This window comes from Mustela nivalis, assembly GCF_964662115.1.
Source record: "Mustela nivalis genome assembly, chromosome: 19".
NCBI lineage: Eukaryota > Metazoa > Chordata > Mammalia > Carnivora > Mustelidae > Mustela > Mustela nivalis.
The window spans coordinates 5,617,310-5,631,381 of NC_139038.1; the positions used below are offsets into that span (position 1 = coordinate 5,617,310).

At 54.1% G+C, this 14,072-nt stretch overlaps 1 protein-coding gene and 1 long non-coding RNA gene across 3 annotated transcripts in view; one reads left to right on the plus strand and one right to left on the minus strand.

Annotated features, from left to right (window-relative positions):
- The window catches only part of TECPR1 (tectonin beta-propeller repeat containing 1), a 25,194-nt gene extending 16,108 nt beyond the window's left edge, over positions 1-9,086 (minus strand). The window contains exons 1-7 of one of the 2 annotated variants that reach the window (XM_082712703.1): positions 8,618-9,086; positions 4,847-5,172; positions 4,166-4,348; positions 3,767-3,889; positions 3,211-3,336; positions 1,203-1,377; positions 994-1,097 (exon numbers count right to left, since the gene is read on the minus strand). In XM_082712703.1, the coding sequence (XP_082568829.1) occupies positions 994-1,097; positions 1,203-1,377; positions 3,211-3,336; positions 3,767-3,889; positions 4,166-4,348; positions 4,847-5,071 (936 nt within the window). In that variant the 5' untranslated portion in view covers positions 5,072-5,172; positions 8,618-9,086. Of the gene's footprint in view, positions 1-993; positions 1,378-3,210; positions 3,337-3,766; positions 3,890-4,165; positions 4,349-4,846; positions 5,173-8,617 lie in introns of both variants that reach the window. The other variant, XM_082712702.1, reaches the window with a different exon arrangement.
- On the plus strand, positions 9,004-13,937 carry LOC309854083. The gene is made up of 2 exons (XR_014306086.1): positions 9,004-9,089; positions 13,797-13,937. It is a non-coding gene; the product is annotated as an uncharacterized lncRNA (long non-coding RNA).
- The last annotated feature ends 135 nt before the right edge of the window (positions 13,938-14,072 follow it).

Genomic DNA, 14,072 nt, shown 5'->3' on the forward strand with positions numbered 1-14,072 from the left:
AAATAAATAAATAAAAACTAAAAAAAAAAAGAGATAAAAGAAAAGGCCTGACATTTTTCATGCTGACTTATAAAAATACACACAATCCAACCAAATTTCCCTCAAGCCCACATGTGGCCCCGTGGCTGACTCCCCCACCCCAGCCCCTGCTGTGCTCCCCACAACTGTCCTTACCCACTCTGGATGGCCACGTGAGCAAGACCCCAGCAGTTCTGAGGCTGAGAGGATCACACATTTTTAGCACTCGTGTTTAACCACAGTTCCTGAGGCGGGTTGCAGGGAGGTGACCGGTTAAATGAGAAACCCTCACATCCCTTTTATAACAATTTCTAGACTGCCTAAAATGTCTCCTTGACCCAAAGAAGGTTTGCACAAACATTTGGCTGAAGACTGAGCAAACGGCTCAGGTAAATACGACAGTTCTGCTCCCTGAACGCGTTGCTCTGAGAGAGGCTATGGCCTTGTGGGAGGTGGATGGCTTCAGGTGACCTGAACTCTGGGCTCAGGGACCTTCTGCACGGACAGAGACTCAGATGTGTGGGGGAATCCATCCCCCGGGCATGCTAGGGGATGCCCGGGAGGGGAGGTTAAAGAGACCATGGAAACAACCTGAAATGTGCCTATTTTATTGGACTTTCTTTGTTGATGTAAAGTGACAAGCAAAGGGACAAATACAGTTAAGAGAGCATTTCAGAAAGTTGGCATCTGACTCTGAAATGTCATTACCTACTGAGTGAAAGGGTTGTTCTGCACTTGGTATGGGGTTCAGGCATACGGTAGAAATCACCAAGGCCTTCAAGCCCAGAAAATGGACAGTGTTAGCCTGGATTTGTCCTACGGGGTTGAGACCACACTTGTAAGAACAAAAAAAAACTGCACAGCCCTGAGTCTGATTCCCATAAGGGCCAGTGATTCCTTTTAAGAATAAGAAACAAAGGAAGCGAAGAAATTAAACAAAGCCCTTGTCCCAAGCCCCCAGGGACCCCATCTTACTTTCCGGTCCTTGGTGATAGCCCAGACCACGCTGACTCCCACGGAGACGTGTACGATCCCGTTTTCAGAGGCGGCGGGAGGCTCCACTATGGACCAGGAACTTCCTACCCAACCCCAGAAGAAAGAGTGGGCGGCCCCCATCAGCCGGAGCGCTGGGGAGAAGCTGGGTGTCCCCTGCCTCTCCCTGTATAGGGTGTAGGGCTGCCCACCTTTGGGATTGTTCCTGTTGATTCCTTCCCGGACCAAGGCCTGCCCCTCCCAGAGCGTGACCCACAGGAGGTCGTGGGGCCCACAGCTGATCTGCACCGCCTCCCCTGGGGTGTCCACGAGGGACCACGATGAGCCTTCAGGGTTGGGGTGGCTGACGTCCTCTCTGTACCACACCTGGGTGGTGAAGAAACCCACAGCAGGGTCAGACAGGGTCCGGCCAGGGCCCTGGGTCAGGAGAACTGCCCCAAGCTGGCTATGTTTGCTAGTGTACACCTGAGCCAGGCGTAGAGTCTTAGGGGCCAGGGGGCCCTGACTGTCCAGACTTGCTCTTCCTGCCCTCACTGCCATCAGGATCCTCATGCCAGATTAGATGCCCCCCGCCCCTGCTGAAAATACGCAACCCTGGATTTCAGCCATCCTGGGAGACAAACCCCTTTGGATCAACTGCTTGCAAGAACCCCTTCCTCCTTCACCTAGGGCCTCAGTGAGACCTCTGGTCCCAGCTTGGTGTCCTGTGCCCCCTAGTGGCGATATACTCTCAGCACACCGTCTCCAGGGAAAGTGGGGTCCTTGGGGGTTAGATGGGAAACCCCCAAACCCCTTTCATACAAATGTTTAAAACGTCCACTTCTGTTCCCCCTTAACCTGAAAGCAATGAATATAATGACATATTAAGGCTGAGCCACCTGAACATGTTGTCCAAACTGTCTTGCGTCACCTGGAGGGGGCTATACCTTGGTGCAGGAGGCTGGGGGACCCCCTCCCAGACTGTCTTCACACAGGGGACCACGGCTTCCTTCACCTCACCCTTACAGACCACACTGCAGAATCTGGGCAGCCTCCCTCTGGTGGTTTGGGGATCCCCTCTCTTTAGCTCTCCCTGGAGCCCAGGGCCCTAGTCATACCTCTCAAGGTCCCCAGGAGTGGCGTGGGGCGGCAGTGGCCCACAGCCAGCATGCAATGACCGCGCACACTGCTCTCACGCCCCTGCTCTCCTCTCTCTGCATCCGGGGTGGGCCCAGCCCCTCCACGGAGGCTCTGTTCCAGGCCAGCCCCCCACCATCCCTCCGAATATCTCGGAGAAAACCCACAACTATGGCTTGACCTAAGCCCACGCCAAACAGGACCCAGAGGTAAGCCTGATCAAAACCTACTGTGTCTATTCTGAAGCCAACCAGAGAATTTGGATGAATCTGTGGTCAAATGTACTGGACAGATGAAATCTGCTCTAACACTACGGCTAAAGCGTTCAGTCACCAGCAGGCAGGACCACCGATGCTGTTCCTGACATCAGGGGCTGGCTTTACTCCTTAGTTCATGAACTCCCTGACAGAAGAATCTCCTCTCTAAATATCCCTCCACCCACCCACCCACCCACTGACCTCCCCCCGACCCATCGCCCATCCATCTACCCCTCCCCCCACCTACCCAGCACCCAGCCATCTACCTACTCACCCAGCCAGCCAGCCATCTACCCACCCATCCACTTACTCATCCAACACCCATCTGTCCACCTGTCCATCCGCCTAGCCATATATACATCCCTCCCCCCCATCCACAATACCATTGGAGGCTGCTGTGTGGAAGCCACAAGAAGGGAATAGGCAGGGATCTCAGAATCTGAGGAGACACTGTGGATGGCATCTGAGCTCAGGATGAGCCCTGATCAATGCTCTGGGAGCTCAGAGAAGGGACAGGCCAGGACCAGGGTGGGTCCTGGGATGTCTGGCAGGAGGAGGCCAGGACCAGGCATGGGTGGGATGTCTGGCAGGAGGAGGACCGCAGGACAGCAGAATTCACAGGAGGGGTTATTGTGGGGACCCCACTAACATGCCGCCTCGCCTGCGCAAGGTAGTACCCGTTGTAAGGACACGAGGCGAGGAGGGCAGCCCGCCACACCTCTTCCCCCTCCCGCAGGACACCTGAAGACCAGTCTCTCCGGGCCTGCCTGTGGCCAGCCTCCCTCAGCCACCTCCCATCCTAGGCACAGGGGGACACGGGCCTTACCTTTCCCTGAAGAGACACAGCCCACACGGACAGGCGGCCCACAGGCTCGTCTGTGATTTCCCACCCCCCCACAGAGAGGTCATTGAAGGGGTCAGGCAGTTGCTCCGGGTCATCCTTTGAAGGGATCTGAAACGAGGTGTGGCAGAGGCCATCAGTCCCTATGGGCACCTGGCCAGTAGATGGCACTGCTTCCCTCCCAGGGGACACCTGAGAGGCCACCCCTCGTGGGCCCACAGCTGCGTGACTTCACAGAGAAAGCAACATTAGGACAAAGAGCTCCTGGCCCTGGGTCCCCTCTGTCAGCCACCCGGCCTGGGCCACTATCCCCAAGGAGTCACTACTGCTCCAGCCTGGAAGACAGATGTCCACATGCAAGGTCTCGGCTCTGTGCCTTGCAGTAGCCGGACTGCTGTGACCCCTCTAGAAGGGGGCCGATCCCAGAACCCGGTCCTGTAGTGTAAGGCCTCCATGATGTTGGCTGTTCCCGTGCTCTCTGGGGCAACCCTCCCAGCAGGGGCCTGGCTGCCCCACCCTGGGGCCCCGCCCTGGCGCAGACCTTGGCCCAGGCATCTCGGGACCTGTATCTCCTATACCGAATCCACCGGCGCCGCCGCACGCAAGAATTCCACTTCTTGTCTCTCGTGTAGGTGGCGGGGAAGTCGATGGCATATGTCCACCCCTGAAATACCACGCGGGGGTGGGGGGTGGGTTGGAGGGGGGCTCTGTAAGGCTCCTGGGGAAGGACAGAGCCGAGGGAGGTGGGGAGCAGGGTGCAAGACAGGCAGGGAGACAGTGGTACCGCCCGAAGCGCCCAGAGTCACCTGCCCCGAGCAGCAAGCGGGGACATGCAGGGTGCTGGCAGAGCTGGGGCGCTAGGGACGGCACGGGGGGATGGGTCCAGCTCACAGCACCCCTTCCCCACAAGGGAGCCGCAGTGGGAACCGGATTCACCTACCCCTTTCTCAGTGGGTTCCCCTCCGAAGTTCTCATCCACATACCAGTCCGACTCCCACTCCCAGTGCCGTGAGGGCAGCGCCACCCCATCTAGTGGCCGGTGCTGGAGTCCACTCACGTCACTCCACTGCCAGCGGTCACTTGGCAGGAACTTCTCACAGAAGCCGCCCACGGGGTTCCAGCGCTGAGGACCAGGAAGCCGACACAGCCCTGAGGCCTGAGGCCTGCGGCCAGTCCAGGGTGCTGGGGACCTCTCTGGGGTGAGTGGGATCCCACCACGGGGGGCGGGGGCCTTCCTGCTCCTCCTTCCAGGATGGAGAGTGGGCAGAGGGTCTGCCCAGAGCTCAGGGATTAGAGCCTCCCTAGGCTCGTCACCAAGAGCCAGGACTTGGGCATGGCTGCCAAGGGCAGAAAACCTGCCGCAGGACACAGAGCCCTAAGGGGCAGGCAGTAGAGGTCAAGGTCCTGCCCTAGGCTCCTGGAAACCACTGGCAGCCCACCCTTGTGCGGACCCGGCCAGCCTGCCTTTATAAAGACCCAAGGAGGGCTCTGGCCCCAAAGACCCTGAACACTATACAACCCGGACCTCAAGCACGATTAAGGACATGAACGGCTGGGGTGGGGCGATTTCCTTCCCAGAGGACCGGCCCAACGCAGTCCCCGCAAACACACGTGACCCTACCTGATTCTCATAGGCCTCCTCCCGGCGGCGGATGGGAACGTCGCTGGCGCACACATAAACATAGACCTGGTTGTCGCAGGCGATGCCCCAGCAGCACTGCGTGGTGGCGCTGACACGCTTGAACTCCAGCTGACTGTCCTTGCACAGCTCCCAGTACTGCCCAGCCGTGGAGAGCGTGTACACCTTCCCGAAGAGATCCACAGCCCACAGCACCGAGCTGGGCATGGCCGCGGCAGCCGAAGGAGAGCCAGAGGCAGGAGGCCGGGGGGGCAGTTCCCGGTGTCCACAGTCTGGGGCAGGTTTCCTTCTCTGTTCTCGCCTTCCCTCTAATAATGGGCATTGTTTTCAATGCACAAAAATGTACAGAGGGAAAAAAAAAATTGTAACGTTCCAAGCACCTACCTCCCCAAATTTAATGGGTGTCACGTGTATTTGGTAACATTTCCTCCCTATCTTTTTTGTCAAAAGAATAAAAGGAGACATCGCGGATTTAGTTCAGTCCTACACCCATCGCTGCCTTTCTGGGAGGCCTCTGCCCCATAGCGAGCAGTCCCCTCATTTAGGCTGGTCCCACGGGACCATGAGACCATGGGATTGTCACAATTCCATATAGGTCTGGCACCCTGGCCAGGTCCTGTGAAGCCCTGTAGCTGCACGGCAGAGATATGGGGGTCCTGTCTTCGACCTCCTTGGGGGACCACCTCCCTCCCTACCCCTCCCCACCTGCTCCTTTTTCTCACCTCCTGCTCCTTTTTCTCTCCTCTTCCTTTCTGCTCTGTGGGGCTTGACAAGGGAACTGATAAGTTCTATCACTGGCCACGCCCACACCTCCAGTGCTGCCTGTGCTTGGTGCTCCCCCCTGGGGCCTGATTCCTGGAGCTTGACTTCTGGTAGAGAGAAGCCTCCTACCAAGGCAGGACCACAAGTTCAGAATCTCAGCAGCAAAACAGAACAGCTGAATGACACACGGTGGCCTGGACCCGGGTAGGGAGCAGTGAGAAGCGCTGCCTGACACTGCCCCAGGGCCAGGAAGGAGGGAAGAGCTGCGGGGAGACAGTGGCAGAACGGGTGCCTCGAGGCTGCTGGGCCAGGCTGTTCAACTCCTGCAGCCCAACCAAGGCTGTGGGCGCTTGGGACAGCAGGACGGAGGCGACGTGGCAGAGAACAAGAGGGACTGCTACAGGCGCATAGGCTCTTCAGGAACAAAGCGCGTCTTACAAACACCAAGAAGAGCGCCGGCTGGGGAGGAAGTTTGGGAGACATCCCAGAACCCTGACCTCTCTGGCCTGGCACCTAGGACTGGTCAAACACATGGGAAGTCACAACACCAGCCTTCTGGAGCCATCTGAAAACCGGTACCTGTAGCCAGATGGAAGAGCTGGTGTGTTGACCCCAAGACACCCGTTCGCTCCTGCCTGACCAAGCCTGGGGGGTCCACTCTCCCCATCTGGCAACTACATGGTGGACCGTTGGCATCTAGGTCTGGGCTCCATCCCTTTCTGGAGCCAACTAACCTCTCTACACCTCGATTTCTTAATTTGTTAAAGGCAGAAAAGAATACAGACCTACTTATGAAGTTGTAAGAATGAAGTGAGGTAGGGGCGCCTGGGTGGCTCAGTGGGTTAAAGCCTCTGCCTTCAGCTCAGGTCGTGATCCCAGGGTCCTGGGATTGAGCCCCACATGGGGCTCTCTGCTCCGCAGGGAGCCTGCTTCCTCCTCTCTCTCTGCCTGCCTCTCTGCCTACTTGTGATCTCTATCTGATAAATAAAGTCTTTAAAAAAAAAAAAAAAAGAATGAAGTGAGGTAATGCAGGTATGGAGCCTAGGAAAATGCTGAGTCCGCAGCAAGAACTCTGAGTTATTGGGATTGCTTTATTACTTGGCACCTGCTCTTAACAAACTACCGCTGATCGCCCATCCCTTAGAAAACAGAAAAAAATCAAATCCTTCTCTTCTGCCTGAGTCTTCAGCCTCTTCATTTCTAAAGCACCTAACAGTACTTTGCATGTAGTGGGCCGTCACCCAAAGTGGACCGATAATCATTACCGCCTCCATCCGCTGCTCAGATGGAAATACTGCCCCAGGGAAGCTGAATGACATCAATGACTTAAGGTTTAAAGTGAGGTCATGATAGGTGGATAGGTATGGGATAAAACAAGTACAAAGATCAACAGCAGAATTTAAGTGGTGGGCGTAAGTGCACTTGGGCGACATGGTAGGCTTACAATTCTTTAAACTTGGCCATGTGTTTGAATATCCTCATCATAAGCTGCTGGGTGGAAAAGGAAGAATTGGGGGGTGAAGTGAATTGGCTCCTGCGATGTCATGTGAATATAAATCTACTCTTCAAAGCCATCTCTCAGGTCAGAGTTCACCGTACAAGAAACCAATGAAGTCAGGCTATCTCTAGGTTGAGTTCAATGAACAGCGACTTTCGCTTACTTGGTACACTTCCCTTCAGAGAAATGACTAAGCACTAACTTCCATATAGACATAATTGAATCTTTCAGGCAGCTAATTGCAGAGAAAGGACAGGAGGGGGGTTATGTCTGCAAACTCACTTCAGAGTGGACAGAAAGGCACCATCGCTTCTCAGCTCAAGATGACAGGGGTGAACATTCTAGGCCAGCCTCACCCCTCTTCTTGCCAGGATGCCACCCCAGCTCCCCATATGCCACTTCCTGGCTGTGAGGTGACCAATCCAGGGACACTGGGGTCACTAGGTCAGAGGACTCTTGAAAGGGAGGTTTGAGCATTAAGTCCCATGATTCTGGGATCCTGGGATTTCCTTGTTTTGTAGAGCTAGGGTGAACACTTCCCAAGAAAGCAATCCTGGGTTCATGGAGAACTTCAGTACAATGAATTTCATTCAGCTGGAGCTTCAGTCAATCCACGAAGAAGTCACCTGTTCACCACTGTCAGAGCCATCTGCCTTTCTGCAGGGGTTTACTAACAGATTCCTTCAGAGACCAAAACGTACTCAAGAGACGGTGAGGGTAGGGGGGTAGGACCAGGGTATGGCAGGACCAAGGGAGCTCCCGAACCATTTATTCCCCTGAGTCTGCCTTAGGGCTCCTTCCTGAAAGGTTTCCTGTTGGTTTTTCTATCACATCCTGGCACTCCCACCCCTTGAGCAAACAGAGAGCCCTGACTTCGGATGGTCGCTTACTGTCTGCCCCCTGCGGGGGCTGTTGGAAAAGCGACATCAGGGTCCAAAGACGCGGGAGAAAATGGCAGGACAAGCCCGGTAGTCGAGTCCTTCCCGAAGCAGGGTCCACCGGCCGCACTGGGCAGCAGATGCCCCGAGCCGGCAATCTGGGGATGAACCCCACCCCATCCCACCCCGCATCATCGCGGGCGGGTCAGCCTGGTTTCATTCCGGTTCCGTGCACTTGGGCGACAGGTGGGGCCCCTGCCCGGCCACCAGTGGCACAGAGGGAGCGCCCGGCCCTCACCATCTGCCCGTGCTAATCCCACAAGCAGATTTGCTCCTGCCGCTGCCTAGGGGAGGGACAAACGGGCTCCTCGCTGCCCGATCCTCTAAACCCGCAGGCTCTCAAAACCCGCTCCCCCAAGTCACTCCACGCCAAGGCTGGAGCGGGGGCGTCACCGGGCGTTCCGAGGGACGGCGACGGCGCCCCGCAGGGTGTGCAGGAAATCGCACGAGCACAGCCTCTTCCCACCAACGCAGCGGCGGGGAGAGGAGGATCCCCTGCCCTCCGCCGCCCCAAGCTGTCCCGAGAGGCCGAGGCGTCCAGCTCACCGCACTCACCTGGGAGGGCGCCCGGCGGGCGGGGTCGCCGCGAACGCTCGTCAGCTGCGGGGCTAGCGGGCCGGCCCTCCCCCGGCGGCCGTGGCTAGCGGGCGGGCAGGAAGCGGCCGTGAGGCCCGCGCCCATTGGCCGGCCTCGCCGTGACGCAAGGCCGGGCGCACGCGATTGGCTGAGGCGCCCCGCATCACGGGCCCGCCCGGGGGTCGCGCGCCCACCCACTTCCGGGGACGCCGTGGAGTAGGCGCAGCGGCCGGCTGGTGCGGTGTGGTTTGTGCATGCTGTGGGGAGCCAAGCGGGCTCGCAGACCACCGACGCCTCCAGAACCTCCCAGAGACCCCCTGTCGCCCCCCAGAACCCGGGCCGTCGTCCCTCAGAACCCGGCCTGTCGGCCCTTCAGGACCGGGCGGTTGTACCTCAGAACCCGGCCTGTCGGCCCTTCAGGACCCGCCCGCCAGCCTTGGGTTCTCAGGACGTAAGGCGAGGAGAGGGCGGCCGTGAGGGACCCGGGGGGGCGGGGGCGGCACTGTGGCAACCGGAGGCGGGAGGAGGCGAGCCGGCGGGCGCAGGTGGACAGGTGTCTAGGTGCTTCCCCTTCTGACTGACGTGTCGCCCTCGAGCGCACAGGCCGAAAGCTTTCATCTTCTTGGGAGAATTCCTCCAGACTCGTGCTTCTGCGAGGACGGCATGGTGTGGCGGCAACAGACGCCGCTGGTGCCAGTGACAGGACCCCTGACGGGAGGTGGCCGGCCTCGGACCCAGTGCGAGCCCAGAAGGGAGTGCTCTGCCGCCTGCCGGCGCCCATTCCGTCCCTCAGGCCCGGCATCCCGGGGGGCCACCCCCCACGCCCCCCCGCAGTTAGGAAGGAGAAGAAAAACCAAACAGGACACGAGGCTGATGGCAGGCCAGGTGCAGCCGGTCTTAGAGGCCGAAACAGTGTGGCTTGGACCTAGTTCCCCTTCCTCCCGCTCTGGTTCTCGCTCTTGCTCCTTTCTGAGGATGCAGACCAGCGGCAGAAGCCCCCCAGGGGCCAGCTCCCCGGGGTGGGGGCGGGGCGGGGGCTGGGCGGGGTTTGGGAGGCCGAAAAGCCTCGGAGTCATCCGGGATGGTTTTGTGGTCTTGTGTGTAGCCTTCAGTGTAGCTTTTGTGGACTGGCTTAGTCTGGTGTTGTGGGTTGTCAATGCGCTGTGTGTGTCCCCCTGAAATTAATGCATGGAAACCTTCATCCTCAGTGGGATGCTGTTTGGTGAAGAGACCTTGGGAGGGGGGTGGTCATTGGGTCATGGGGGGGGGGTCGCTCCTAAGAAGGTAGCACCCTTACGGGAAGAGACAACAGAAAGGCGCACGCCCCCTCCCCTTGTGAGGATACAGTGAGAGGGTGGCTGTCCACCAGCCAGGAGCAGGCTGTCACCAGACGCCAGACCTGCTGGTGCCTGGATCTTGGGCTTCCAGCTTCCAGAACTTTGAGGGGTCCGTGTTTGTGGTCTCAGCCCCCCAGTCTGTGAGGTTTTTGTTATACCAGCCCCAGCTGACTAAGACCCACGGCAGGAGGGTTCAGTGAGACAGGGGGGCTGGTTCCCCAGAGGAAAATTAGGGTATATTTATTAGCAGGAGGACAAGTGGCTGCCAGACAGCAGAAGCATTAGTCTGGAGGTAGAGGGACCTGTACACTGTTCGGTCGGTGACAGTTTGTAGCCATTTCTCCTATCTGGCCTCAGTGTCCACGTTAAAAGAAGTGTTGAGTTAGGAGTGCTCTGTGGTCCTTGCAGAGCTCCTGTGCTGTGATGGAATTTAATACCAGTTTCTCTGTCAGACTCAGAGTCTGATGCAGTGGAACTTCTGGGGACCCACAGTCCTGCCCCTGCCACCACCCCCAACCCCAGTCCTTTCAGTCTTTGCAGAGCTGATGACCCTCTTCAGTTGTCAGGAGGCCTGCATTTTTCTGCCCTCGCCATAGCTTGTTCCCATTTCTGCACTTTTGTTTTAACCTTCGTTTTTTGTTTGTCTATCCTCCTTGCCACTTCTCTTCTGGGCCAGACACAGTAGGTTCACATCCCCACTCCATCACTTACTATACAAGTCACTCACCTCCGAGCCTGTGTCCTCATCAGTAAAATGGGAACAACACCACCTTTGTCTTTGGGTTAGAGGGAGGACGAAGTGAGAAATTGTTACTATATATTACTATAGTCTCTGCATATTTGGATATAAGGCACTTGGCCATTTGCATCAAGTCTTAGGAGTTTTAGAAGCAGTAGTGGGTTCAGCAGCATTCCTGGTGGTTGACAGAGGTCTGCTTTCAGGATGATTGACATTACTGTATCCATCTCTCATACTTGGGTCAGGGAGGGATAGTTGGGTACATGACAGGCTGGGCAGTCTGGATTTCCCCAGCACTGTCCGCTACAGGAGAGCGCTCAGGTTTTCCAACTGGCTGGCTCTTCCTCACCATGTCTGCCTTCCATGTTAGTCTCAATTCTGTGGCAGCTTCTGTGAACCTTTAAGCTCCAACCTTGGCAGAACTTGCTGCTGTGCTCCAGGCCCCATCAGACCTCTAAACTTCTTCTACACAGCCCCTGCTGTCCCACATGCCCTACCATCCTCCTCTCACTGTCCGTTCTCCTTTAGCCTTAAGTCTCAGATCAAAGGTCAGCTCTTACTAAACCCAAAGGAAAGCAGATGTGGGTTATTTTGTCCTCGTGTTTTAGATGTTCTTGATACTAGCCCCCCACATAGAGTTGTTTTTCTATCTGTGTCCCTGACCACACTGCAGTATATTTGAGGGAGTGACTTAATGATTTTTTAAAATATTTTATTTATTTATTTGAAAGAAAGAGAATGAGAGAGTACAAGCCAAGGAGAGAGGCAGAGGGAGAAGCAGACTTCCTGCTGAGCAGGGAGCCCGATATGGGGCTCAGTCCCAGGACCCCAGGATCATGACCTGAGCCAGAGGCAGACACTTAACCAGCTGAGCCACCCAGATGCCCCAGGGAGTGACTTTCTTACTCCTATTGAATTTCCAAGGCTTAGTGATTACCTAACACATAATAGGTATTCGATTTTTATTAAAGGAATGAATATCCCTCCTGCAGGCCCCCAGATACTGGATAAGCCATGCACTGAAAAATGTTGGAAAAGCCTGAGCAAAATACAGCAGAGATTAGCAGAACTGACCCACACACATCGCTCTCTGTCCATTTCATCTCCCACTTCCACTAACAACAAGCATGGCTGCCTTGGCCCTTTCTTAACATGGCTTCCAGTAGGCTCCACATGTGTTAAATGGATGTGGTGAGGTTGTTCTAAGGTCTTTCTGATGGGATTTCTTTTTGCTGACTACTGTTGGATTTTTCCTTTCTTTATGGAAACTCATTTGCTAGGAGTAAGCTCTTTATCACAAGTGGTTCGTGATACTTTCACTTTAATTCTGTTTACAGTTATTCCACCCTTATGTAAAGCTGATGAGTCAAATGTCTGGCTGAGAACCTGGTAAGGTGGGACCGGAACAGCCTTGCTCCTGGACTTCAGCTACCCCTTCTCACTGTTCAGTCAGTGGTGTCCCACTCCTGATAATCCACACTGTACAGTTACTTAGATGCTAGATGAAGCAGTTAAAAATGTGATATGTCCACCATCTCTGGCAGAACAAACCAACTGTTGAAAAGGACAACTGAAAGTTCACGTATATGTATGTCCTGATTCATATAGGCAACAGGGCCTTAAAGTGAAGAAGTGATGTTTTCATTTCTAAGAGGAAACCTACAATACCTAAAATCTAAAACTCAAACAATGAGCTAAACCTGGAAGCCAGGGGTTAGTCACCATCCCAGTTGTCTCATCTCCGCCTGGTTATACAAATTCACACAGACATGGCCAAGTCAAGCGTTTGTTCAACAGCCATCTTTGGAGAGCTTACATTAGGTTAGTCCTAGTGCTGCTGGGGATTCAAATCAGCCAAGAGACCTTTTCCACTGGAGCTAAAAAGGTCCAATGGTGGGTAGAGAACTACATTAGAAGCCAGGAAAGACTATAACATGTAGGGATGTATTTGAATTGTGTGTATAAAGGTGGTTAATTTGAGGTTAAGGAGGATAAACTGATAAGGTCAGTGGTAAAGTACATGGGTCAGGAGTAGACAAAACTCAGGTTAATTTGCTTCACATGAACTCTACTCCAGGAAGCAATGTAAAGCTGGCACTCATACCTTTAAGTCCTTAATATTTATGTACCAGCAAGTGTACAGATGTGTTTATCTCTTGGGCCAGAAGCTTCTCATACAATACTTCCTTTACACTTCCTGTATCACTCTGCACCAGACTCCATGACAACTACTGGCTGACAGTAGTTGGAACAACTATTTTCTTTCTTTCTTTTTTTTTTTTTAATTTTTTATTTTTTAATAACTACATTCAGTGTGGGGCTTGAATTTACAACCTGGAGATCAAGATCTACCCTCTGTACCAACTGAGTCAGCCAAACACCCCAGGAACTTCTAATGGCAGCAGACTCACCCAGAATGTGCAAAGCCAAACCGTAGTCTATGTTGTATGTAAAAGAAACATACTGTATATTTGATTCCAGAAATATACTTTGTCAAGCCACTTGTACTTAAAATGTCTTTCATTGCATTTTATAATCATTGACACAAGGGAAGTTTATTATTAACCTGCTCTGGAGTAAGGTTTCCTATCTTAAACCCCATCAGCTCTCTTTCCAGCACAGAAATGGAGCTCCACTGTTGGTTGCCACACAGGTAGGATGGGCCCTGGGTGGTGGCTGATAAAGAAGTTGCTGGTCTCAGCTCTGCTGGACTTACCACATCTCTCCCAGGCAGGCAGTGCATCAAGGATAGGTGCCACCCAGCCACTAGGGATGAAAGCCAGACCCAAGCTGGCTCTTTTGAGGCATTCTGATATGCTTCTCCATACCTGTCCAAGAACCAGTAATCTCTTGTCACTAGAATTAGAATTCACTGCTGCTAACGTGTTCCAAGAAGAAACGCTTAAGGAAATTTTTAGACACTTCAGAGAGTGAAAGGAGATGCCAACTAGAGGAGATGCCAGGACAGGAGTTGCAAAGCTAGATATATGGCTACTCTGATTATAGATTTAAAATGTAAAGAACAAAACTTCTTCAAGATAATACAAGAAAAAAATTATTTTTTTAAATTTTTTCTTTTAAGGTAGGCTCCGCAGCTGGCATGGAGCCCAAAACAGGACTCGAACTCACAATAATGAGATGAAGACCTGGCCCAAGATCAAGAGTCAGAACTTAACCAACTGAGCCACCCAGTGCCCCCTAATAAAAATATCTCACAGATCTTTAGGTAAGGAAGGATTTCTACCAAAAAAAAAAAAAAAAAGATGTAGAAAGCACCAACTATAACAAAAGAGATGAATACATTCAACTACTCTAAAATCAAAAACTTCTCTTTATCAAGACACCATTAAAAGGGTAA